This window comes from Mastigoproctus giganteus, chromosome 9, assembly GCF_048544385.1.
Source record: "Mastigoproctus giganteus isolate SK-2022 chromosome 9, ASM4854438v1, whole genome shotgun sequence".
Classification (NCBI taxonomy): Eukaryota; Metazoa; Arthropoda; class Arachnida; order Uropygi; family Thelyphonidae; genus Mastigoproctus; species Mastigoproctus giganteus.
In genome coordinates this window covers 218,124,620-218,149,684 of record NC_143583.1, presented here as the reverse complement: position 1 = coordinate 218,149,684, position 25,065 = coordinate 218,124,620, and the positions used below count along the sequence as shown (strand labels likewise).

The window sequence follows — 25,065 nt, the reverse complement described above, 5'->3', positions numbered from 1 at the left end:
CTGTCACTTCTTTATAAATAAACTGAACAGTGATTACTGCAAGATCTAATATAATATAAAAGATGTGAATCCGCCATCTATGTGAACCTATTTTTTAACCATTTGGTCAAAAACATCAACCCCATACTTTGTTTGTTTCATTTCAATATAATATTGTGTCCGGCTTCTTCTTGGCACCATTACATATTGCAACACTTGTAGGACATGTACTCAAGTTTATGACATTTTTATTTGCTTTAGCCCGAGTACAATCGTCAAGTTAAAACTGAAGTTGAGTATAATTCTGCCTTCTTTTTTATGAACTTTGGAACTTCTTTACGAGCACAATTCACAGTTCCCACTATAGTAGTATGTTTTTGGACTAATTTCTTTGCCAATTCAAAACTGGTAAAGAAGTTATCGCTATTTGCATTTCTACCTCAATTCAAAAATGTTTCTATCGCTTTTAGGATGATACATTCAGAAAATGTTGACTATCTGGGCACATATCATCTTTCCCCAAATGAGAAAAGCCATTCAGTAGATATTTTGAAGTTGTGTCTCTGCTACCAACCAGAACTTTGTACCAGATTTGTTTGGTTTTTCTGGTCATATTCTGGGTGAATCAGTATCTAGCTTTAATTGGAAATAGCTGCTCATCTATATCCAGCTAAAATGTTTGCTACATATGTAAGCAAGCATTTGGAAATAAATTTGCACCATATTTCTGAAGCAAATAAAATTTATCATTTCCTAGATGCTCCTTCCTTGAAGAACTTATGTCAAATCTTTTGGGACCTCTTAATTTCACTAAAGTTGTTACATCACATTATATCATGAAAAAATTGAGACCCCCCCAAACTATCTAGGTCTAAATTATATCACCGTATGCTCTGTGAATGAAAAAAACAGCAATAAAAGCATCAAATTCTTGAATAGATGTAGACCAATTATTATCTTTCAGTTATCTTCGTGCCTTGATTTCAGTGCAGTTCCATGTGTGTGTTTTATCATTGAAGTTTCTACAAATAAATGAAATGCACTTATCTTAGAATCCATACACAAATTTCATCTTGCATAAGGAGTTGGTGAGGTGCCTCCCTAGCCAGGTGGACAGGAGCAGCAGTGCGTAGCACACGCTTCTTGATTAGACCAGAGTTCGAGCCCATGAGCCACTAAATACGGAGGATGCAGAAAGGTCAGGGAATGACCACCGCATATCTCCGGAGCAATATGGCCTTAGTTGCTAATGCTCCTAAAACAACAAATAACAATAAGGAGTTGGTCCAGGATTATCACGAATTATCCTCAGGGGCTAATATTTGGTGAGTATGGGCTTGGCACACCCAGGATCCTGAGCTAGATATCATTATTTTTCTCTTTATTAGTGATTCCCTTCTACTTCTCTCTCTCTCTCTCTCTCTCTCTCTCTCTCTCTCTCTCTCTCTCTCTCTCTCTCTCTCTCTCTCTCTCTCTCTCTCTCAGGGTAACGTGGTAATTTTTTTTTGGCTTGTGCAGCATAAGCCTCAGGCTTCCTTGCACCATGTGGCTAAGTAGTAATAATAATATGTTCCTTTGTAATTACAGTTGAAGGACCACCAGATTTTATAACTTCCCAGATTTTGAAGTATCTTTGCTGCCCAAAAGAAGTATCTTTTGGGCAGCAAAGAAGAAGTATCTTCACGATTTTGATGCCATGTATTATCATCTGCAGTTATCACTTGATGTACAAAGATCAAAAGTATTATTTTCATTACTACTACTAGCACCTCTTTCATTAAGAATCCATTCATCACTTTCTTCCTCTCTAAATTCATCTCCACTCTCCTCTCCAGACTCATTTTCAGATACCTTTTCTAATTCCTCTAGAAATTTTTGAATCTGCTGTTGGATAAGACCATGAGATCACTACATTTAATAACTCAACTGAACTGGCACTGTAAAAATTGTTGAAATACCTTTGCACATATAAATGTTCCACCTAGATTAAACTAAAATGACATGGCACAGCAATATATAGTAGTGACTCCTACACATGCTCAGACCTGAAGTGACATGCACACATACACACCTGTGCATGTAATTGCACAAACCATAGAGTGTATCAAATCACAAATGTTTGTCACAAGGTAAATAAATGCAAAAACTTGATTACTGTATAAAAATTATCTAATTTTGTGAAAATTTTACAGTCAAATTGACTGCTTTGGCAATTTTAGGTATAGAGCTAAAATTTTAAAGAAAAATGTATTCAAAATTATTTCAATTGTGCATACTGTTAAGTTAATGGGAAGTTAGGAAATGTCATGGATTCACACTTCTGTAGCTAACAGGGCTGCAAAACTGCAACAGTTTATAACAACTTAAAGTAGGCAAACATTCAAATTGATCGTTGCAATGGTTCTAGTGTTAAGCCAGAGAAGATCAAAAAGAGGAAATCAAGCTATTAAGTCTCTGCAGTGATTATCAAAGTGGTCATTTGCACAAGTACCACCTTTGAAGTGAAAGCAATTCTACAGCAAATAATTAGGACAGTTGAGACAAGCCGCAGTCGAATCAACTGAAAATTGTGATTCTGTCAGAAAAAATTAAGTGTGGCTTGGCAGACTGTAAATAGAAATGAACATCATCGAGATTGGAATTGAGACCATGTATATTTGTGAAATGAATGAGGAAATGTTGTAGATTTACTGGCCCACTCTATTCTCTCTCTCTACCATTGTTAGAGAGAAATAGAACGGGCCTGTCTGTCCTTTCTGTATACATTGTACTACTCATATTCAAATTCTGCATCCCTTATATCTGAGTGACACCATGTGTCTGATATTTCTGTAATGTCTGCATTTGATGAATTGAACAGCACTTCAAATTCATAAAATTTACAGTGGACCTCTGCTTTACGATATTAATCCATTCCATAGACACCTTTGTATCATGAAAATATCCTAATGTGAACCCAATAACACATTGCTCTTTTTTTAGTAATTCATTCCAAGACCTTGGAAGTTGAAATTTTTACTATATAACTAAGCTAAGAAAGAAATAAGTATAACCCAGTGAATGTATTTAATAACACAAATATACAGCAGCAATACAATACAATACAATACAATAAAATGTATTTAATAACACAAATATAAATACATTCACTGGGTTATACTGTATTTCTTTCTTAACTATGGACCCCAGTACACAAGGCCTTTTCGTGATAATATAACTAAGCTATTTATCTCTCTAAAAGGCAGTTTTTATAATTGTCTCTAAAGAGATAAATAGCTTATGTATTTTACATATTGATTTTAAAAAATTGATTTAAACTAATATATTGATTAAAGCACAAGACAAGAAATCATTTCAACTAAAGGATGCAAAAACAAAACATGTGGCCAACATGTTACAAATGCTGCTATTGACTGAGAGAAAGAATCATGTGATCCAGTCGGATACAATCGTAAGCCCATCCCATCGTAAAGTGAAATAAGTACGTGCCAGTTAACATGATCACTGGTTAGTGGAATCAGCGAGTTTAATTTCAAAAAATCAATTTGAATCATTAAAATGCATTACACTTTCATTGTTATCATATGTTCAGTTATAAAAATCAATTTTGAATGCTTTTGTGATATTTTTCTAAAGCACATTTCCGGAGTTCTTGGAAATTACTAAAAAACAATGTGTTATTGGGTTCACAGTTATCCTAACACAGCCCACATATTTCTTGATCTGTGATGACCCCACAAGGGCCTTGAAATCCATGGTACATTGCTTTCAGGTACTGCATATTCCAATAGAAGTAGCAATCGCTTTCACTTCTGCTTACATCTGTTGTTAAACTATCAGTCTGTGTCCCCCCACTAACAGTTTTCCAACCCATCTAACACTACCTCGATATCATCGGCAAATATTCTTGTGCCCTTTCTATTTAAGTGTATCTTATCTCTGTAGAACTGATGTCTCCTGTTAACAAATAGAGACCATGCTGCAAAACATTCTACCCCATGAGCCTTGCACATTCTTTCCAGGGTAAAATTGATTGACAAGGGTCTCATCATGCACTCCCTCCTATCGGTCTGGGTAGAATTGTAGCCACTTTGAAATTTAACCCTAACTCACAACTTTTTCACAACATTGATCTGTACTTGTTAAGTGACTCTTCAGATCTTCTTCAAGAGGAGTGTTTCCATTTACAATGGGTTTCCTCAGCCTACAAGTTATTTCTTGTTAGGAATTTTTTTCCCGCCATAAAGTGCGGTTCAGGGTGTCTTGGTCGGTTAAGCCTCGGGCTTAACTGACATGCACTCCCGTACTCCATCCATTCATGTCCTCCTAGGTCTTCCTCTTCTCCTTCTTCCAGAAGGTATCCATTCCAGGATAACCTTTGGATATCTGTTTTCTTGCATCCGTTTTACATGTCCATACCTTGTTAGACGTTTTTCTTTGATGGTGTCAATTATAGTCTTTTTCACTTCCATTTTTTCCCTTATGTCTTCATTCCATTTTCTGTCTCTTCTAGAAGTTCCTGCTGAGCGTCTCCAAAAATCCATTTCTGTGGAGAGCAATTTGTTTTCCGCTCGCCTATTAAATGTCCAGGTTTCTGCTCCATACAATAGAAGACTTTGTACAATCGCTTGAAATATAAGTTTCTTTGTTTTATTTAGGATATTTTTACTCCACAGAACAGAGTTTAACATGCCGATAGCCTTTCTGCCATCTGCAATTCTCTTATTGATCTTTGCTTGGGATGATCCATCACTTTGTAAGATCTCAAATATTTGAATTTATCGACTTGTTTGATTTTAAAACTGGAGATGTGCAAATGTGACCCCAATTCATAAAGGAGGAGCAAAGGCTGACACAAGTAATTATAGACCTGTGAGTTTAACTTCTGTTCCAGGAAAATTAATGGAGGCACTGGTTAAAGAAGCACTGCAGGATCATCTAGACAAGACTTCAGTTATAGCTCGGACATAGCATGGTTTTGTTAAGGGAAAGTCTTGCCTGACCAATTTGATTGGATACTATGATGTAGTCACAAAGGAACTGGATGCAAAGAATAACTTTAATATCACATATATTTGAATCTTAGAAAGGCTTTTGATACTCTGCACATGGAAGACTGCTGCACAAATTGGAGCAGTGTGGCATTGGAGGCAAATTGCTGCTATGGATAAAGGGGTGGATGAGGGGGAGAAGACAGAGAGTGGTAATCAATGGACACTGCTCATCGTTGACTAATGTTATTAGTGGAGTCCCTCAGGGTTCAGTGTTGGGTCCATTATTGTTTTCTGTATTCATAGATAATATTGATGATGGTATATCAAGCTTAATGTTCACGTTTGCAGACGATACAAAGGTTGACAGGGTTGTTAAGGACACTACTGACGCTATGCTGCTGCAACAGGATCTGGAAAGGTTGAGCAGATGGGCTGAGAGGTGGCAAATGATGTTTAACATTGACAAATGTAAAGTACTACATATGGGAAACAGCAACCCCAGCGCAACGTATCAACTCTGTGGTACTACACTGACAGTGGTAGAGAATGAAAAGGACCTGTGGGTAATTGTGCAGGCAGATATGAAGTTCTCTGAGCAGTGCAGATGGGCTGCAAGAGTAGCCCATTGTGTCTTGTCAATGATATACCGGGATAAGGAGGTGATTATTCCCTTGTATAAACCAATGGTCAGGCCACACCTTGAGTACTGTATACAGGTCTGGAGGCCTCATTTCAAGAAGGATGTAGAGCTGCTGGAAAGAGTACAGAGAAGGGCAACAAGATTAGTGAATGGAACAAAGGGTTGCTACGAAGAAAGGCTTAAGTTTTGCAAATTAGTGTCTGGAGACTAGGCACCGACGAGGTGATCTGATAGAGGTGTATAAAGCCTTGAATGGTTTGAGCATGCTCAATGCTGATGGGATTCCTCCTCTTGCTCAGAATAATCACCTAAGAGGGCATAAATTGAAATTGAGGAAAGACAGATGTAGGATAGATGTGCGAAAATTTGTCTTTAGGCAGCGGGTAGTTGGTTGGTGGAACAGACTTCCATCCCTTGTTGTGGAAGTTGATAGCCTAAATAAATTTAAGGCTCAGCTGGACAGGTATTTCGAATGAATGGAGGGATGAAGTGGAATTTTTTTTTTTTTTTTTTTTGGCTGATGCTGCATAAGCTTGCTGTCTTGCATCATATGCCTCTACTAATGCCCAAAATTTTCATTATTCCATATGGCATGTCCCCCCCCACTTTTTTCACTATTGAATGCACCATGAATTGTAAAACTAATAGAGTAAGCTTATCTGTGAAAAGATCTAAACCTCCCAAACACTTCCTAGTTCATATCACAAATATACGCGATCTCAATTCTAATCTGAATGACGTCCATTTCCACTTGCAGTCTGCCAAACCCCATGTACTTTTTCTGACAGAACCTCAGTTATCAGTTGATTCAACTACTGCTCATCTCAGTTGCCCAAATCATTCGATGTATGATTCCTTTCGTCTCAGAGGTGGTACTTGTGCATATGTCCATTCCGATATTCCTTGTCAGAGACTTGGTAATTTGGAATCTCCTGTTTTCGATCTTCTCTGGCTTAAAATCTCTCGACCTGATTGTGTCAAATTCACCTGTTGTCTCTATCGTTCTCCCAACTCCTCTTGTCTCTACCGTTCTCTGCTTGTGTGCTTAGGTGCCTCCGTAGCCATTTGGGAAGGAGCAGCAGTGCGTAATTCTTCTTGATTAGACCGGGGTTTGAGCCCGTCACCACCAAATACGGAGGATGCGGGAAGGTCAGGGAATGACCACCGCATATCCCGGAGCAATATGGCCTTAGTTGCTAATGCTCCTAAAAACCAAACAAACAACAGCTCGTGTGCTTATCTTTGGTGATACTCCGATTTCTAGGCAAAATGATATATCTCTTTTGGGGATTACCCTGACTTCTTATCTCTCTTGGCACAAGCACATTATTGGTCTGTTATCGACGATCCCATGGGCAGTGATCATTTTCCAATTATTTGTGATTTGCTCAACGCACAACCACCACTAGCCATACCCTGCAAGAAGTGGAAGTTCTCTCGAGCCAACTGGGTTAAATTTTGGTCAGCTGTCAATCTGGATGAGAAATTTATAAGAACACAGTCGATAGATGAAGCTGCAGATTATATCACTTCACACCTGTTATCTTCAGCTAACTTTTCAATTCCATTGTCTAATCCCCAGTCCCTATGGCACCTTAACTATTGGTGGAATGCAGAATGCACAAAAGCAAAGAAGTTAAAAATAAAGCATGGAATTTATTTCGTAAATCCCCACCCACAGCTAATCTTATCAACTACAAGAAATTAATGGCAAAAGCACGTCTCATTCAGAGGCAAGCCAAGAAGAATTCTTGGATTCGGTTTGCATTTACCATAAATAGAAACACTGACTCCAGGTTAATATGGAAGAAAATTAGGCTAATTTCTGGAAAAATTTCCACTCCTTCGCCAATTCTTTCGTGGAATGGGCAAATTCTCTGCTCCTGAGGACATAGCAAATGCCTGGGGCACAACCTTTGCCCAAGTTTCTGCGGCATCAAATTATTCTCCGGATTTCCAGAAAATAAAGACCATAACTGAACAACGTGCCATCAACTTTTGAACATCAGTTTCCCTTCCGTATAACCAGCCTTTTCAATATTCTGAACTTCTACACGCCATTAAAACAACGCGCAAGAGCGCCGCTGTGCCAGATGGAATATTTTATACCATGTTACAAAAGCTTGGTGATAAAAATTTGCAAATACTGCTGGTGTACTATAACCAAATATTTCTGGAAAACATTTATCCCAGCTCTTGGCTGGGATAAATGTTTCCGCAGTTCTTGCTTTTTTGAAACCTGGAAAAGATCCTACCAGTCCGTACAGTTACAGACCAATTTCCCTCGCCAGTTGCCTCGGTAAATTACTTGAAAAAATTATTCATAATCGACTTGTTTGGATCGTCGAAACAGAACACCTAATGAATAATCATCAGCATGGGTTTCATAAGAACAGGTCCTCCTTAGATCTCATGATCAAAGCTGAGTCTGCAATTCATAATGCCTTTCTAAAAAAATGAACATCTTGTTATGGTTTCCATAGACATAGAGAAGGCATTTGATACTACCTGGCATCGTGGCATTCTCAGTGACCTTTATGCTCTTGGTCTATGAGGTAACCTGCCTATATTCATTAGGAACTTTCTCCAGAATCGTTCATTCCAAGTTTGATATCACAACTCACTCTCTGCAACTTTTTCACAGGAAGAAGGAGTGCCACAAGGGTCTGTACTGAGTGCAACCATTTTTGCCCTTAGAATCGATTCCATCACAAAAGAACTTCCAAATACTGTTCAGACCTACTTTTACGCCGATGATCTCTATTTCTTGCCATTCTCAGAACATGAGATCCATTGGACGTCAACTGCAGATATCCTTGAATAAAGTCCAAAGGTGGGCAAGATTAAATGGCTATCTTCTATCACAGCAGAAGACTGTTGCAATCCACTTTTGTAATCAACGGAAAATGCATACCCATCCTGAACTTCATATGTCAAACTTTACCATTCCAGTGACTAACAACATCAGATTCTTGAGTTTAATCCTTGACAGGAAACTAAATTTCCTTGAGCACATTAAATTTGTATGTACTTCCTGCCCCAAAAAACTAAACAACCTAAAAGCTTTATCTGCCTTGTCTTGGGGAGCAGACCATACATCTTTGCTGCTCTTATATAGAGCACTGATCAGATCCTAATTGGATCTGATCAGTGCTTGGATTATGGTGCTCCACTCTATGATTCTGCCCGTAAGGCTACACTACGCTGGATCCTATACAGCATAGTGCATTGCGGATTGCACTTGGTGCTTTCAGGACATCTCCTACTCATAGTTTATATATTGAAGCTAATGAGCCCCCTCTTTACCTCCGCAGAAAAACGCTGCTTCTTAAGTATGCAGCCCGAATACAAAGTTGCTGGCAGCATCCTATTGAGCCATACCTCTTTAATCCACCACTGCAAAATCTCTATAGAAACAAACCCACTAAAATAAGACCAGCAGGCTTACACCTTATTGAATTAACACAGAGTTGGAATGTTCCTGTTTTCAACAGGCAACAAGTAATGAATTACTCTCAACCACCTTCGACTCTCCCTCTGCAAATTAACCTGCGATATTTATCTTCACAAGTGGAGAAAGAATCGCCTACCAATAATCAATATGAAACAACTCCATGCAAGCCATATTCAAAAATATGCTGATTTTTTGCCAATATATACTGATGGCTTCAGATCACATTCAGCCGTTGGAGCAGCGGCAGTATTTCCTTCTTCAATCATTTCGGCTGCCTTCCAGCTCAGTATAGCAGCTTCTCAGCAGAACTCCGTGCAATAAAATTAGCCCCTAGAAAATCTGAATCACTACCGTTCTGTAAAATGCATAGTATACATGGACTCGCTCAGCTCAATTACAGCAATGCAAAATTCCTCCTATAAGGTTCATCCTGTGTTAAATCAAATCAGAAGTCTCCTATTGCAAATTGAAGAACGTCATCAATCAGTGACCTTTTGCTGGATCCCAGCACATTCAGGAATAAAGGGGAAGGAACTCACTGACAAAACCGCTAAAAATCCATCAACTTTTGATTTAACCTCCATCCATGTTTCAGCCTCTGACTACAATCACATCATACAAACAGCATGTCTCACGCAGTGGAAAGATCTATGGCACACCCAAACCAATAATAAATTCTATCATTTGAAACAGCACCTAAACCTTTGGCACTCTAGCACCAAAACAGTGCGAAGAAAAGAAGTCATACTTGCACGGGCATGAATAGGACATACGTATCTCACTCACCTCCATCTACTCACAGGAGAGGATCCTCCTCAGCATTCATACTGTTCAGCACATTTATCAGTGAAACAGATCCTAATTGACTGCCCACAATATCAACAGGACAGAACATCCATCCTGTCTTCCCTGACAAATCTGCAAGAACCAATGAGATTAAAGCATATTATTGGCAAGGAAGCAAATATCAATGAATTTTTCTCTTTTCTGAAAAAAATTGGACTATATCATAAATTCTGAAAGATCTCTCTAACAAAAATCAAGTCATTACAACTGAATTTTGTTTTTAGCATTTCACTATGAATAGGCACACTATAGCCCCAGAAGCTTATGCTCCATTGAACCTCCATAATACACACACACAAGTACATTACAAATATTGCTTCCTCTGCATCTAGAAAACATGGTTTTCTCTTTCATTCTCTGTGTTACTTTTCTTCCAAACAGCTGTTCACTCTGTACTAATTGCAAATCTGCCCTAACATGGAATATTGTTCCCACATCTGGGGCAGTGCCCCCAAAACCTCTCTCAGGTTTTTAGATTCCATTCAGAAGAGGGCAGTTAGGTTAATTAATGACTCCTCTCTGACAGAGTCTCTCCACTCACTGTCTCATAGACATACTGTTTCTGCTGCATACCTTTTCTACAGATACTTCCATGGGCACTGTTCTTCTGAATTGGCTTCTATAATTCCTGCTCTCTCTTTCAAAACAGTCTGAACACATGCCGCCAACATCCATTTACTGTCCAACTTCAAACTCACAGAACCAACTTTCCATTTTCCTTGTTTATTCATTCAACTGCTGTTTTCTGGAACAACCTTCTTTCATACGTATTTCCTGAAAATTACAGTCTACAGAAGTTCAAGTCTAATGTCAACAAATATCTTTCATCTTCTCAACTTCCAACCCAAGCACAGTACTAAGTACTATAGGTTATAATACCTCTCGTGCTTGGGGTTTTCATAAAAAAAAAATGCAGAGTTTTTCCCTGGTCCATTGATAAAAATTTGTCAAGCAATCAACAAGTAACTAACAAAAATATGAAAGTGAAAACAAATCTCCAGTCAGTGAAATTACATATGAATTATGTAATGCATAAGTGGGCATAACAAAAGCCGCTCAAACCAGTGAATGTGCATTGGAAATTGAAACTGCCAAAATGGGTTTTATCATCATGTATTGCATTGTAATTTTATCCAACAATGTCAATTTTTATTTTAGGCTGAAATTAATCTTAAGATATCCAAATAATTTGGAGCAGTGTAGTAACAATTGTGCATCATGAATATGTTAAAAGAAACCTCTGTGTTGAGGGGGGGGGGGGAACATTCATTGACAGCAGTTCAGAGTTAAGGGTTGTATAACATCAGATAATGGAATGCTGGAAAGCATCCTTGCCTGAAAATGTTATAGATATGACATTTTTGAGATTGGCTTGCTATATATTTATGAATTCAAAGATTCAAAATGAAAAATATGTTTTATTTTTCAGCTGGAAAGAATCAAGAACTTTGATTTTGATGAATGGCGGCGAAAGGTGTGTTTATTTCTTTTTTATAGATCATTATTGAAGTGGTATATGTGCAAAAGTATATATATGTTTATTATTTAACTTGTCAATACTGACAAGCCTGAAACACTTACTGGTACATCATCTCATACAACCAAATTTTTATTTCGTAAAAAAAAAAAAAAGTTTTTGTTTTCTTTAAATTCAGCATTACATCATCATTTGCTACTGGACTGCAGTATGTATTGATGTAGTAGCGAAAGTAAAGAAAGCCAATACAAGAACCATGGCAAACTTCAGGAAACTTACCGGACAAACTCGTTTCCTGCTACCACAGATTTTCCTGCTTTTTCAATAAACAGATATGCATGTTATCAGTAGTAGCAGTAGAAGTTGTTAACAATGTATTGATTAGTTTTTTCTCATTATTAAAAGCAGATTATTGGAGTTCATGAGTGTAATGCCTACGTGGCTGAAATTTACTTATGGGTACAGACAGCCTCACTCTTAGGGTGTTTATCCCCCTTCCCGCTGTTTTAAAAAAGGAAAACGATTTCTACAGACAGTGTGTGTGTTATTGGTAGCGGCAGTAGGCGCTACCTATTTTAAAACAGCGTTTTCCTATTTTAAAACAGCGGGAAGTGGGGGATAAACACCCTAAGACTGAGGCAGTCTAGAGGGTGTACCCATAAGTAAATTTCATCCCACTCATGAACTTCAGTAATCTACTTTTAATAATGGGAAAAAACTAATCAATACATCATTATCGACTTCTACTGCCATTACTGATATCACGCACCATCTGTTTACTGAGAATGCAGGGAGAAACTGCAGTAGCTGGAAATGAGTTTGTCCAGTAATTTTCCTGAAGTTTGCCATGGTTCTCATGTTGGCTTTCTTTACCTTAGCCGATGTAGTTTTTAATTTTTAAAAAAAATCAAAATATAAAAATGTGTTTTTTACACTTATTTTCAATGAAAAAACTTATTAATTCAGTTGTTTGGAAAAAACATAAACAAAATCTTGATGTAAAATTATCAGTCTCTTTCATTTTCAAGTGAGAAAACCCAGCCTGCTATGCAGAAAATTTGCTTATATATATAATCATTTTCCTGTTCTCTTGTCAAACTAGTAAGAAAAAACTACCTCTTTGACCAACATATAATTTGTAAACTCTAAATGAATTTGACTGATATCCTTATCAACACTAAACTTGACAAATCAGATATTTGGATAAATTCAAAAGATAAAAAGTAAAAAAACTTCCTATTTTTCTAACATATAAAATACATTGAAAACCTCAGCCTGTTGTGAAGGCAATTTACTTATAAGTAACTTAACTGTTTTCTGGCTCTGTAAGCAAACTAATAATTATAAAACTGTGTCTTTCACCAATGCATAAAATTTAAGTTGTGAATGAGTTCAGGAAATGCCCTTACCTTAATGCTAAAACTAATGCAGAATAGAAAAGAAAATATTAAGTTAAAAAACTGCATGTTTCATCCATAAATAGAATATTTCAAAACAGATTACTGATTTTCCATCTATGCTTAGCACATGTTAAACAGTGCCCACACTAGCATCAGATGGTTGTTACATACATAGAAAGAGAGAATAGGTGCATGAAAATTCAGTGTTATTCACACATATTTCCCCTTTGAATTACTCTCAAGTCTTTAAAATAGTTTTAGCAAGCTGCCTACTAAATAGCCCACCAGACTCGACCTACTAGTAACTCTCAAGACATCCAGACTTTTGTGGATTTATTGGATGATTGTTTTTTGCAGCAGCATGTTTGAGAGGCAACTCATGAGCTGGATGGCACCTCCGTAGCCAGATGGGAAGAAGCAGCAGTACATAGCCCACACTTCTTGATTAGACCAGGGTTTGAGCCCGTCACCACGAAATACGGAGGATGCGGAAAGGTCAGGGAATGACCACCGCATATTCCCGGAGCATTATGGCCTTAGTTCCTAATGCTCCTAAAAACCAAATAACAACAACATGAGCTGGATATAGGAAACAATTTCAACGTAGTTTATTTGAAATTTAGCAAAGCGTTTGACTCAGTCCCTCCTGCGAAGTTACTGTATAAGCTGGAATATGAAAGAGATGGTTTATGCATGGGTACTGCACTTCCATCATCTCTACTACCCAGGTACTATGAATGCATTGTTTATTTGTATCTCATATTGTGATCACCTTCACAACTTCTCCACTGGTGAAGAGTTATTTATTCAAAGCAGTACAATACCTTGGCAACTCATTGTGAAGGTGATCACAATATGAGATACAAATAAACAATGCATTCATACTACCTGGATAGTAGAAATGATGGATATGCAGTACCCATGCATAAACCATCTCTTTCATACTCTTAAACATTCAGTCAAGAAATATATTTTGATTATGCTGGGATTACTGGAAAGATTCTAAGATGGATTGCAAGACAGAGGGGTGATGATCTGAAGAATGTCAGTGGATATTCTTCAGATCGCTGTAACCAAAGAAGTGGATTCCCCACAATGATCTGTTTCTGCATCACTGTTATTTCTGATTTCTAATCAACAACATAGACAAAGGGTGAGGATAAACACGGTGATGTCTAAATTTGCATATGACATAAAGGTTGGGAGAGCTGGTAATTAACAGCTCTCGCAACCTTTACGTGCTCCTTCAGAATGATGTAAACAGGCTTCAAGAATGATCAGAAAAGTGGCAGCTATGTTTTAATGCAGCAAAATGCAAAGTCAATTGGGGAATAGCAAACCCAGAATAAATTATATACTTAGTAAGATTGAATTAAAAACAGTAGGGGAAGAAAGAGATCTGTGGGTTAAGTTTTCTGATCAGTGTAAAGAGGTGGCCAGAAAATCCCATGATATCCCATCGATGATTTATCAAACATTAGAGAGAATGCTTCTACAAAGATAGGATAGATTTAAATAGAAAGGGTGCAAGAATATTTGCTGATGCTACTGAGTGAGTGAGCACTGAGGTAGATTGGAAAAACTGCTAGCTTGAGGGGGTGGGATACATGGGCTAATAGATCAACAATAGCTGCAAACGAAGGTGAAGGTGGTTCTTGCATTGATTCTATTAGAACATGCAGCAGCCTGGAAAGCATGGTGCTTGGCATTTCAAAGTGTGCTGTGAATCATCATGAAACATGTAAATATGTGGGCTGTGTTAGGGTAATTAAGAATAAGAACAGGTGCATGTATACTTGCTTGTACACCAATGCTAGAAGCATAGTTAATAAATTTGATGAGTTGGAAGTACTGGTCAAGTCATGAAATGAAGACATATGAACAATATCAGACACATGATGTCACTCAGATAGGATGCAGAATTTAAATATGGGGAGTACAATATGTACAGACATATGTAAGAGGGCAGTTAAGCTCTTATCTAAAAAGCACATAAAATCTAAGGCAGTGCATCCAGTTAACATGGGCAGCCATTGCAATATTGAGTCAGTTTGGTGTGACATAATCACTGGGAAATCAAAAATGAGAGTAGGAGTGTGTTACAGTCTGATGACCTTGATGACTGCAACTTTGGTAAATAAATTTGATGAATTTGAGGTATTGCTCAAAACATCAAAGGCAGATATTATTGGGATATCAGAGACGTGGTGTCACACAGATATATGGAATACAGAACTGAAATTTGGGGAGTACAATGTGTATAGAAAGGATAGACAGAATAGGAAGGGAGGAGGGGTTATGCTATTAGTTAAGAAACACATAAATCCAAGGAAGTGAAGCCAGTCAACATCGCAGGACGATTCAATTTGGTGTGACATAAGCATTGGAGATCAAAATTGAGAGTAGGAGTGTGCTATAGGCCTAATGACACTGATGAGTATACTAAGACACTGTACAGGGAAATAGAGTGGGCCAGTAAATCAGAGTCTTATAATGGGGGATTTTAATTTCCCAGATATTGAGGCCCCGAGTGCCAAGCGAGTGATCATAGCGATATTTCCAAAGTGATTTGAAAGCGTATTTTCTCTAAGCGACAGATTGTAGAGATTGTTAAAACCTTCTTTATTTCAAGTTATTTAATTTTGGCTTTTTCTAAATAAAGAACTAAGCTTCATATCAAGGAAGGAAAGACCCTTTCTTTTATATTTATATATATATAACCAATTTCTCTAACACACTAACCACTAATCTCTTATCGCTTGGTCACTGGTGGCACCGCTCCTGCCTCCACGTGGCGGGGCTGGTAGTCTGAGTATTAATCTAATACTCAGGGCGAAAAGGAGCAAATATGGATCCATTAATATCACCAACTGTAGAGCCTACGTGCTCGCATGAACTTGAGTCATCTCAAGCAAAAAGAATCAAAAAAGATGATTCTTCACATGACATACCTGCTTTTCTAATTATACACTCTTTATCAACGAAACCTCTTAGTAGCTTATCGCCATTTCTTGTGCAGAAAAGCATAGAGGCCGTAGCAGGTACTCCCAAAATTGTCAAACGCCTTCGCTCAGGAGATCTTCTTATAGAGACTTCCCATCCCAGTCATTCTAGACAACTCCTGAAGCAAACGACCTTCGGAGGCCTTCCCATTTCGGTAACCCCGCACAGAAGTTTAAACACCTCAAAGGGAGTCATCTCGGAATGGGACCTCCTTAATGTTTCTGAGGAAGAAATCGCCGAAGAACTGAAAGCACAACGTGTTGTCGGTGCTAAGAGAATTATGACCAAACAAGATGGTGTCCTTACACCCACAAGAAATGTTATCCTTACCTTCAGCAGTCCGAATCTCCCAGAATCAGTAAAAGCTGGCTACCTTTCCTGTAAGATCCGACCCTATATACCAAATCCACTTAGATGCTTTAAATGCCAGAAGTATGGTCATTCTCAAACAGCATGCCAAGGTAAGACCATCTGTCCCCTGTGTGGCTCATCAGACCATTCCCAAACTGAATGTACAGCAGCAACGCCAAAGTGTCCCAATTGCCAGGGTACTCACCCCGCATATTCTAGAACTTGCGAATTATGGAAAACGGGAAAGAAAATAATGAAGTACAAGGTAGAGAAAAATGTATCTTACCAAGAGGCACGTAAACAGATATTAAATGTGATGCCTGCCAAAACATATTCCAATGCAGTCAAAAACACTAAAGAATTTGCTACACAGACTTATATTACTATTCCTCCTAAATTATCTCTTATTCAATGGGCTAGATCCATCCTTGCGGATGGTGAGACACTAACAGCAACAAAGACAAAGAGTCCATCAAATTCTACTAATACAAAGCCATCCAAGCCACAACAAGACGTTCCAAACACAGGCACATTATTAAAGGAGAAAGATGTTCAACGTACACAAAATAAACCAACTGAACGAACCATGGAAATCGATGAGAAATTAGACAATGATGATGCTGTTCTCATGCTTCATGCTGATGATGAGATGGATATTACTCGTCCAGTCTTTTCAAAACGAGAGAAATATAAACAGGATCGAGGAAAAAACAAACGATCAGACCAATCCATCTAACCTAAACCCAAGTAATGCAGAAAATTATCCAATGGAATTGTAGAGGACTAAGAAGCAATCTTGATGAACTAAAATACCTAATGCACCAGCATGATCCTGCATGTATTTGTCTACAGGAAACTTATTTATCATCAAATTATAGCCCACACTTCTCACGGTATACACTATATAGACGTGACAGATGTTCTGATTCTCCAGCAAGAGGAGGAGTAGCAATATTAGTTCGTGCTAATGTACCATCGAAACACGTTCAGCTTTCCACTAATATAGAAGCAGTAGCCGTTCGTATTGTCCTTGGGATTAATCTCACTCTTGCCTCCATTTATATTCCACCAAACGTACCATGTTCCACTGCAGAACTTGATAATTTACTTAATCAACTACCCCAACCTATATGCTTTCTAGGTGATCTAAATGCTCATCATCCTTTGTGGGGTTCCCCGAACATGGATCGTAGAGGGAGGATGATCGAAACTCTACTTGATAACCATCACTTAACACTACTGAATACCGGTGTGCATACTTATATCCACTTGCCTACAGGTTCTAGCTCTGCTCTAGATCTGTCTATATGTTCCTCGTCCTTGTATCCTAGTGTTGATTGGAAAGTATTAACTGACCTTCACAATAGTGATCACTTTCCTATAATTTGCAAAATACAGACGGATACAAACTATACATCTAACCAAAGAATTACGTGGAATTTTCACCGAGCTAACTGGGAGAAGTTTTCGAAAACAGTGCAGTTTGATAACCAATTGATTCTTACTGCATCAATTAATAACGCCAATAGACACATAGTAGAAGAATTACTTGGAGCTGCTGACAGTGCAATACCTAAAGTTAACATTACAAAACAAAGGTATAATAGTTGGTGGACAAGGGACTGCTTTCTTGCCAAAAGGAAACAAAACAAAGCTTGGAACATTTTTCGCCGAAATGCTACAATGGAGAATCTTATAAATTATAAACGGCTGAAAGCTGAAGCACGCCGAATTCGTAGGAAAGCTAAACAGGATGCGTGGATTCGATTCAGTTCTACCATCTCCAGAAACACTGACCCCAGAATAATTTGGAGAAAGATCCGTATCCTCAGTGGAAAGTATCAACAGACCAAAGCCCCAATCCTGTCCTGGAAAGGAACAGATATTTCCTCTCCAACTGATATTGCAGAGGCTTTAGCAGAAACATTTGCAGTCACTTCATCATCTCAATCTTATGAAGACTCATTTAGACGCAAAAAAATGTCCATGGAAAAATATAAAATTAACTTTGTTACAAAACAATCTCATTCTTATAACCTTCCGTTCACAATGAATGAACTTAATGAAGCTCTCCAGAATTCTAGAAATAGTTCTGCTGGACCAGATGGCATTTTCTACATAATGATTCGACACCTCAACTCAAACTCGAAATCTTCACTACTGAAATTTTACAACAGAATCTTTGAGGAGAATGTTTATCCTGATACATGGCATCAGTCAGTTGTAATAGCCATAACGAAACCTGGGAAAGATGCTTCCTCCCCCAATAGTTATCGTCCTATATCTTTGACAAGCTGTTTAGCAAAGATAATAGAAAAGATGGTTCATAAGAGACTTGTCTGGATTGTTGAAGATCAAAATGCTATATCATGCCATCAATTTGGTTTCCGCCGTAACAGGTGTACAACTGATGTCCACATCAAGGTTGAAGCTCATATTCGAAATGCTTTTCTTAAGAAACAGCACATGGTAATGATAACGTTCGATATTACCAAAGCATTCGATACAACCTGGAGATATGGAATCCTCCAAGACTTATACAAACTTGGACTGAGAGGTAACCTGCCTAGATTCATTCAGAATTTTCTTCACCTCAGGACCTTTCAAGTAAGATTCCAGAATGAGCTGTCCAAAATTCACACACAGGAAGAAGGAGTCCCTCAGGGATCGATTTTAAGTGCCACACTCTTTGCATTACGTACCAGTAGCATTATAAGAGACATCCCAGCCACGGTAGAAGTTTATATGTATGCAGATGATCTTGCTATTTCCTGTCAATCATCGAATATGGCTACCATTGAAAGACAACTACAGATAGCAATAAACAAAATTGAAACTTGGACAGAAAGCAACGGCTATCAATTAACCGAGGGGAAAACAGCAGCAATACACTTCTGTAAACTGCGATCGCTTCATCCGGAACCTGTATTAAAACTGAAAGGCAGAGAAATACCGATGACAGACTGCATAAGATTATTGGGTCTGAATTTAGACACCAAATTAAATTTCCGTAAACATGTGACCTATCTACGAACTACGTGCCTCCAGAAACTAAACATCCTTCGTGAAGTATCCTCAACATCTTGGGGTGCTGACAGACAGTCATTGCTGAATTTATATCGTTCTCTAATCCGGTCACGATTAGACTATGGAGCCATAGTATATGCATCAGCAAAAAACAGCATCTTACGGTCCGTGAACACCATTCAACACAGTGCCCTTCGATCAGCACTAGGCGCCTTCAGAACCTCGCCAGTTCAAAGCTTGTATATAGAAGCACACGACCCTCCGCTTTATCTTAGAAGACAACGCCTACTCTGCCAATACGCTGCCAAAATAAGAAGCTTTCCAACTCACCCTTGTTGGGTATATCTCAACCAACCTTTATGGTCAACACTATATGAATCCAAACCTAATGAACCCAGACCTGCTGGAATTCGTCTTCAAGAACTAATAAAAAAGTGGAAACTCGATCTCAATAAAATTGCGTAAAGTGCAAATATGCCTTTACCTCCATGGAATAGACATCATATAAACATTGATCTTTACTTCGCTCAGTGGCCAAAAAATACCATTCCACTATGTAATATCCGACAGTTGCATGCCAACCATACTTCGCAACACACTGGAAAACTAATAATCTATACAGATGGATCTAAAACCCAATCACATGTAGGTGCAGCAACCGTGTTCCCTTCGCATGTAATTTCAAAATCCCTTCCAGTTGAGTGCAGCATACTATCTGCAGAACTGTATGCTATACAGCTTGCATTAAGTGAAATATGTCAACAGTCATCCCTCTCTGTTTTAATATACTCGGACTCACTAAGTGCTATTTCAGCCATACAGGGTAAACGACATTCTCGTCACCCTCTTCTACAAGAAATTGAGTTTTTAATCAACCTTTGTCAAAAGAAACACTGTGAAATAACTCTTTGCTGGATCCCAGGACACTGCGGAATAGAAGGCAATGAAAAAGCAGACATTGCAGCTAAGTCAGCATCAGAACTGCCAAACAGAACAAAGCTAGTCCCACACACTGATTTTAGTCAAATCGTTATTAGAGAAAGTGAAAATGAATGGGCCCAAATATGGAAAAATGAAGTCAACAATAAACTACATGAAATAAAACCTAATCCAGAAATATGGAACTCAAGCATCAGAGAGAGTCGCAGAGAAGAAGTAATACTTGCCAGATTGAGAATTGGCCATACTCATCTTACTCATTTTCATCTATTGGCAAACAAAAATCCCCCACTCTGTTTTCAATGCCAAGTTCAACTTACAGTAAAACACATTCTTTTGGTATGCCCTCGATTCAGAAATTCCAGATTGCTTTGTTTTCAGAGTTTATGCAATAACCAGAATCAAGTTACTCTTCAACAGATCTTAGACAACTCTGCTAATATAGGTGAATTATTTAATTTTATTCGGCAAATCAGATTTGATAAACAAATCTAAAAAAAAAAAAAAAAAAATGTTTGATTTACATTAAAAACTTGGAAAGACACATCTTGGCCATTGATGCCCTTGTGTCTTAAAACCCTTAAACAACAACAACCCAGATATTGACTGGTATTTGTGGGTTGGTCACTCACATACTAGCAAGGCTTTTGTGGATTTATTGGATGATTGTTTTCTACAGCAGCATGTTTGAGAGGCAACTAGAGGGAGTAATACTCTTGATCTGATTATCAGTAATGATTCTTCTTGCATCAACAATCTGAAGATAAAGGAACCACTAGGTGGCAGTGATCACAGTGTGCGGAAGTGGGATTTACTCAAAGAGGTAACTACCATCAGGGGTAAAGGGAAGGGTTTTTGCTTTCGTAAAGGCGACTACGATGGTCTGAGAGAGTGTTTAAATTCTATACAGTGGGACCAACTGATGATGTTACCAACAGCAAATTCAAAATGGGAAGCATTCAAAGAACTTATCTAGGAAGCTACTAGGCTTTACATACCAACTAAGAAATATTGTTCGAGGTTTAGGCCTAAATGGATGTCAGATGAACTAATGAGACATATGGCAGAGAAGAAAAATACATGGGATACATATAAATTAACATGTGACACAGAAGCCTATGACAGATATAAGTTGATCTGTAACCAAGTTACAAAGGAGGTTAGGCAGGCGAAGGCAGATTACGAGAAATCTTTGGCAAAGGATGCAAAGAAAAACAGCTAAGAGTTCTTTACTTATGTAAACTCTAGAAGGAATTGGATGAATCAGATTAGTTCACTTGATATCGATGGTTCAACTGTTGATGATCCTGCTCAGGTAGCTAACAAACAATGAATACTTTGCATCGACATTCACACATGAGGAGTTATTCAATGAGGGGATTGCCAGTAAGCTAGATAATCTTGTAATAACTGAGAGGAAAGTAGAGGAGAAATTGTGGAAGATAAACACAAGAAAGGCACCTGGGGGTGGATGGGATCTATCCAGTTATATTAAAGAAGACAGCAAAGGAAGTAAGCAAACCCTTAGCCATAATTATGAGAGCTTCCTTGGACTCAGGGGAAGTACCCATGGACTGAAGATGTGCAAATGTGACCCCAATTCACAAAGGAGTATCAAAGGCTGACACAAGTAATTATAGACCTGTGAGTTTAACTTCTGTTCCAGTAAAATTAATGGAGGCACTAGTTAAAGAAGCACTGCAGGATCATCCAGACAAGACTTCAGTTATAGCTCGGACACAGCATGATTTTGTTAAGGGGAAGCTTTGCCTGACCAATTTGATTGGATACTATGATGCAGTCACAAAAGAACTGGATGCAGGGAATAACTTTGATATTATATACTTGGATCTTAGAACGGCTTTTGATACGGTTGCACATGGAAGACTGCTGCACAAATTGGAGCAGTGTGGCATTGGATGCAAATTGGGGTTATGGATAAAGGGTTGGTTGAGGGGGAGAAGACAGAGAGTGGTAATCAATGGACACTGCTCATCGTGGACTAATGTTATTAGTGCAGTCCCTCAGGGTTCAGTGTTGGGTCCATTATTGTTTTCTGTATTCATAAATAATATTGATGATGGTATATCAAGCTTAATGTCCAAGTTTGCAGACAATACAAAGGTTGGCAGGGATGTTAAGGACACTACTGACGCTATGCTGCTGCAACAGGATCTGGAAAGGTTGAGCAGATGGGCTGAGAGGTGGCAAATGATGTTTAACATTGACAAATGTAAAGTACTACGTATGGGAAACAGCAACCCCAGAGCAACGTATCAACTCTGTGGTACTACACTGACAGTGGTAGAGAATGAAAAGGATCTGGGGGTAATTGTGCAGGCAGATATGAAGTTCTCTGAGCAGTGCAGATGGGCTGCAAGAGTAGCTCATGGTGTCTTGTCAATGATATACAGGAATTTTTCTAGCAGGGATAAGTTGGTGATTATTCCTTTGTATAAGGCAATGGTCAGGCCACACCTTGAGTACTGTATACAGGTCTGGAGGCCTCATTTCAAGGAGGATGTAGAGCTGCTCGAACGAGTACAGAGAAGGGCAACAAGATTAGTGAATGGAACAAAGGGTTGCTCTTACGAGGAAAGGCTTAAATTTTGCAACTTACAGTGTTTGGAGACTAGGCACCAGCGAGGAGATCTGATAGAGGTGTATAAAGCCTTGAATGGTTTGCGCATGCTCAATGCTGATGGGATTTTTCCTCTTGCTCAGAATATTAGCATTAGCATTAGTAGAGGCATTTGATGCAAGAAAGCAAGCTTATGCAGCATCAGCCAAAAAAAAAAAAAAAAAACCACTTCCACTTCACCCCTCTGTTCGTTCAAAATACCTGTCCAGCTGAGCCTTAAACTTATTTAGGCTATCAACCTCCACCACAAGGGATGGAAGTCTGTTCCACCAACCAACCACCCGCTGGCTAAAGGCAAACTTCCGCACGTCTATCCTACATCTGTGTTTCCTCAATTTGAATTTATGCCCTCTCAGGTGATTTTTCTGAGCTAGAGGAAGAATCCCATCAGCATTGAGCATGCTTAAACCATTCAAGGCTTTATACACCTCTATCAGATCACCTCGCTGGTGCCTAGTCTCCAGACACTGTAATTTGCAAAACTTAAGCCTTTCTTCGTAAGAGCACCCCTTTGTTCCATTCACTAATCTTGTTGCCCTTCTCTGTACTCGTTCCAGCAGCTCTACATCCTTCTTGAAATGAGGCCTCCAGACCTGTATACAGTACTCTAGGTGTGGCCTGACCATCGCCTTATACAATGGAATAATCACCTCCTTATCCCTGCTGGAAAAATTCCTGTATATCATTGACAATACTCCATGAGCTACTCTTGCAGCCCGCCTGCACTACTCAGAGAACTTCATATCTGCCTGCACAACCACCCCCAAGTCCCTTTCATTCTCTACCACTGTCAGTGTTGTACCACAGAGTTGATACGTTGCTCTGGGGTTGCTGTTTCCCATGTGTAGTACTTTACATTTGTCATTTATTCACCTTAGAGGGCATAAATTCAAATTGAGGAAGGACATGTGTAGGATAGAGGTGAGGAAATTTGCCTTTAGCCAGCGGGTGGTTGGTTGGTGGAACAGACTTCCATCCCTTGTCGTGGAAGTTGATAGCCTAAATAAGTTTAAGGCTCAGCTCGACAATTATTTCGATCGAACAGAGGGGTGAAGTGGAAGTGGTTATATTTTATTTATTTATTTATTATTTTTTTTTTTGGCTGATGCTGCATAAGCTTGCTTTCTTGCATCAAATGCCTCTAGTAATGCTCCCTTTGATCCTCCTTTGTGGATTGGGGTCACATTTGCACATCTCCAGTCCATGGGTACTTCCCCTGAGTCCAGAGAAGCTCTCATAATTAGGGCTAAGGGTTTGCTTACTTCCTTTGCCGCCTCCTTACTATAACTGGATAGATTCCATCCAGCCCAGGTGCCTTTCTTTTGTTTATCTTCAACAATTTCTCCTCCACTTTACTCTTAGTTATTACAAGGTTATCTAGCTTACTACCAGAGTTGAATACACCTCTGGCATTCCCCTCGCTGAATAACTCCTCATGTGTGAATGTTGATGCAAAATATTCATTTAGTTTGTTAGCTACCTGAGCAGGATCATCAACAGTTGAACCGTCTATATCAAGTGGACCAATCTGATTCATCCCCTTCCTTCTAGAGTTTACATAAGTAAAGAAGTCTTTATTGCCAAAGATTTCTCGTAATCTGCCTTTGCCTGCCTAATCTCCTTTGTAACTTGGTTACAGACCAGTTTATATCTACCTTAGGCTTCTGTGTCACATGTTAATTTATATGTATCCCATGCATTTTTCTTCTCTGTCACATGTCTATTTATTTCATCTGACATCCATTTATGCCTAAATCTTGAACAATATTTCTTTGTTGGTGTGAAAAGCCTAGTAGCTTCCACGATAAATTCTTTGAATGCTTCCCATTTTGCTGTTGGTAACGTCATCAGTCGGTTCCACTGTATAGAATTTAAATACTGTCTCAGGCCACCATATTCACCTTTACTAAAGCAAAAACCCTTCCCTTTACCCTTGATGGTAGTTACCTCTTTGAATAAATCTCACTTCAGCACACTGTGATCACTGCCACCCAGTGGTTTCTTTATCTGCAGATTGTTGATGCATGAAGAATCATTACTGATAATCAGATCAAGAGTATTACTCCCTCTAGTTGCCTCCTGAACATGCTGCTGTAGAAAACAATCATCCAATAAATCCACAAAAGCCTTGCTAGTGTGTGAGCATCCAGCCCACAAATTCCAGTCAATATCCGGGAAATTAAAGTCCCCCATTATATGACACTCTAATTTATTGGTCCACTCTATTTCTCTGCACAATTGCTCATTATACTCATTAGGCCTATCACACACACCTACTCTCATTTTTCCTTTCCCAGTGCTTATGTCACACCAA

At 38.6% G+C, this 25,065-nt stretch overlaps 1 protein-coding gene across 1 annotated transcript in view; it reads left to right on the top strand.

The window, feature by feature from the left end:
• Positions 1 to 25,065, top strand: part of shot (dystonin-like protein short stop) — a 1,739,701-nt gene that overhangs the window by 1,566,153 nt on the left and 148,483 nt on the right. The window contains exon 82 of the mRNA XM_090380932.1: positions 11,343 to 11,387. Within this exon, the coding sequence (XP_090237058.1) occupies positions 11,343 to 11,387 (45 nt within the window). The remainder of the gene's footprint in view (positions 1 to 11,342; positions 11,388 to 25,065) is intronic.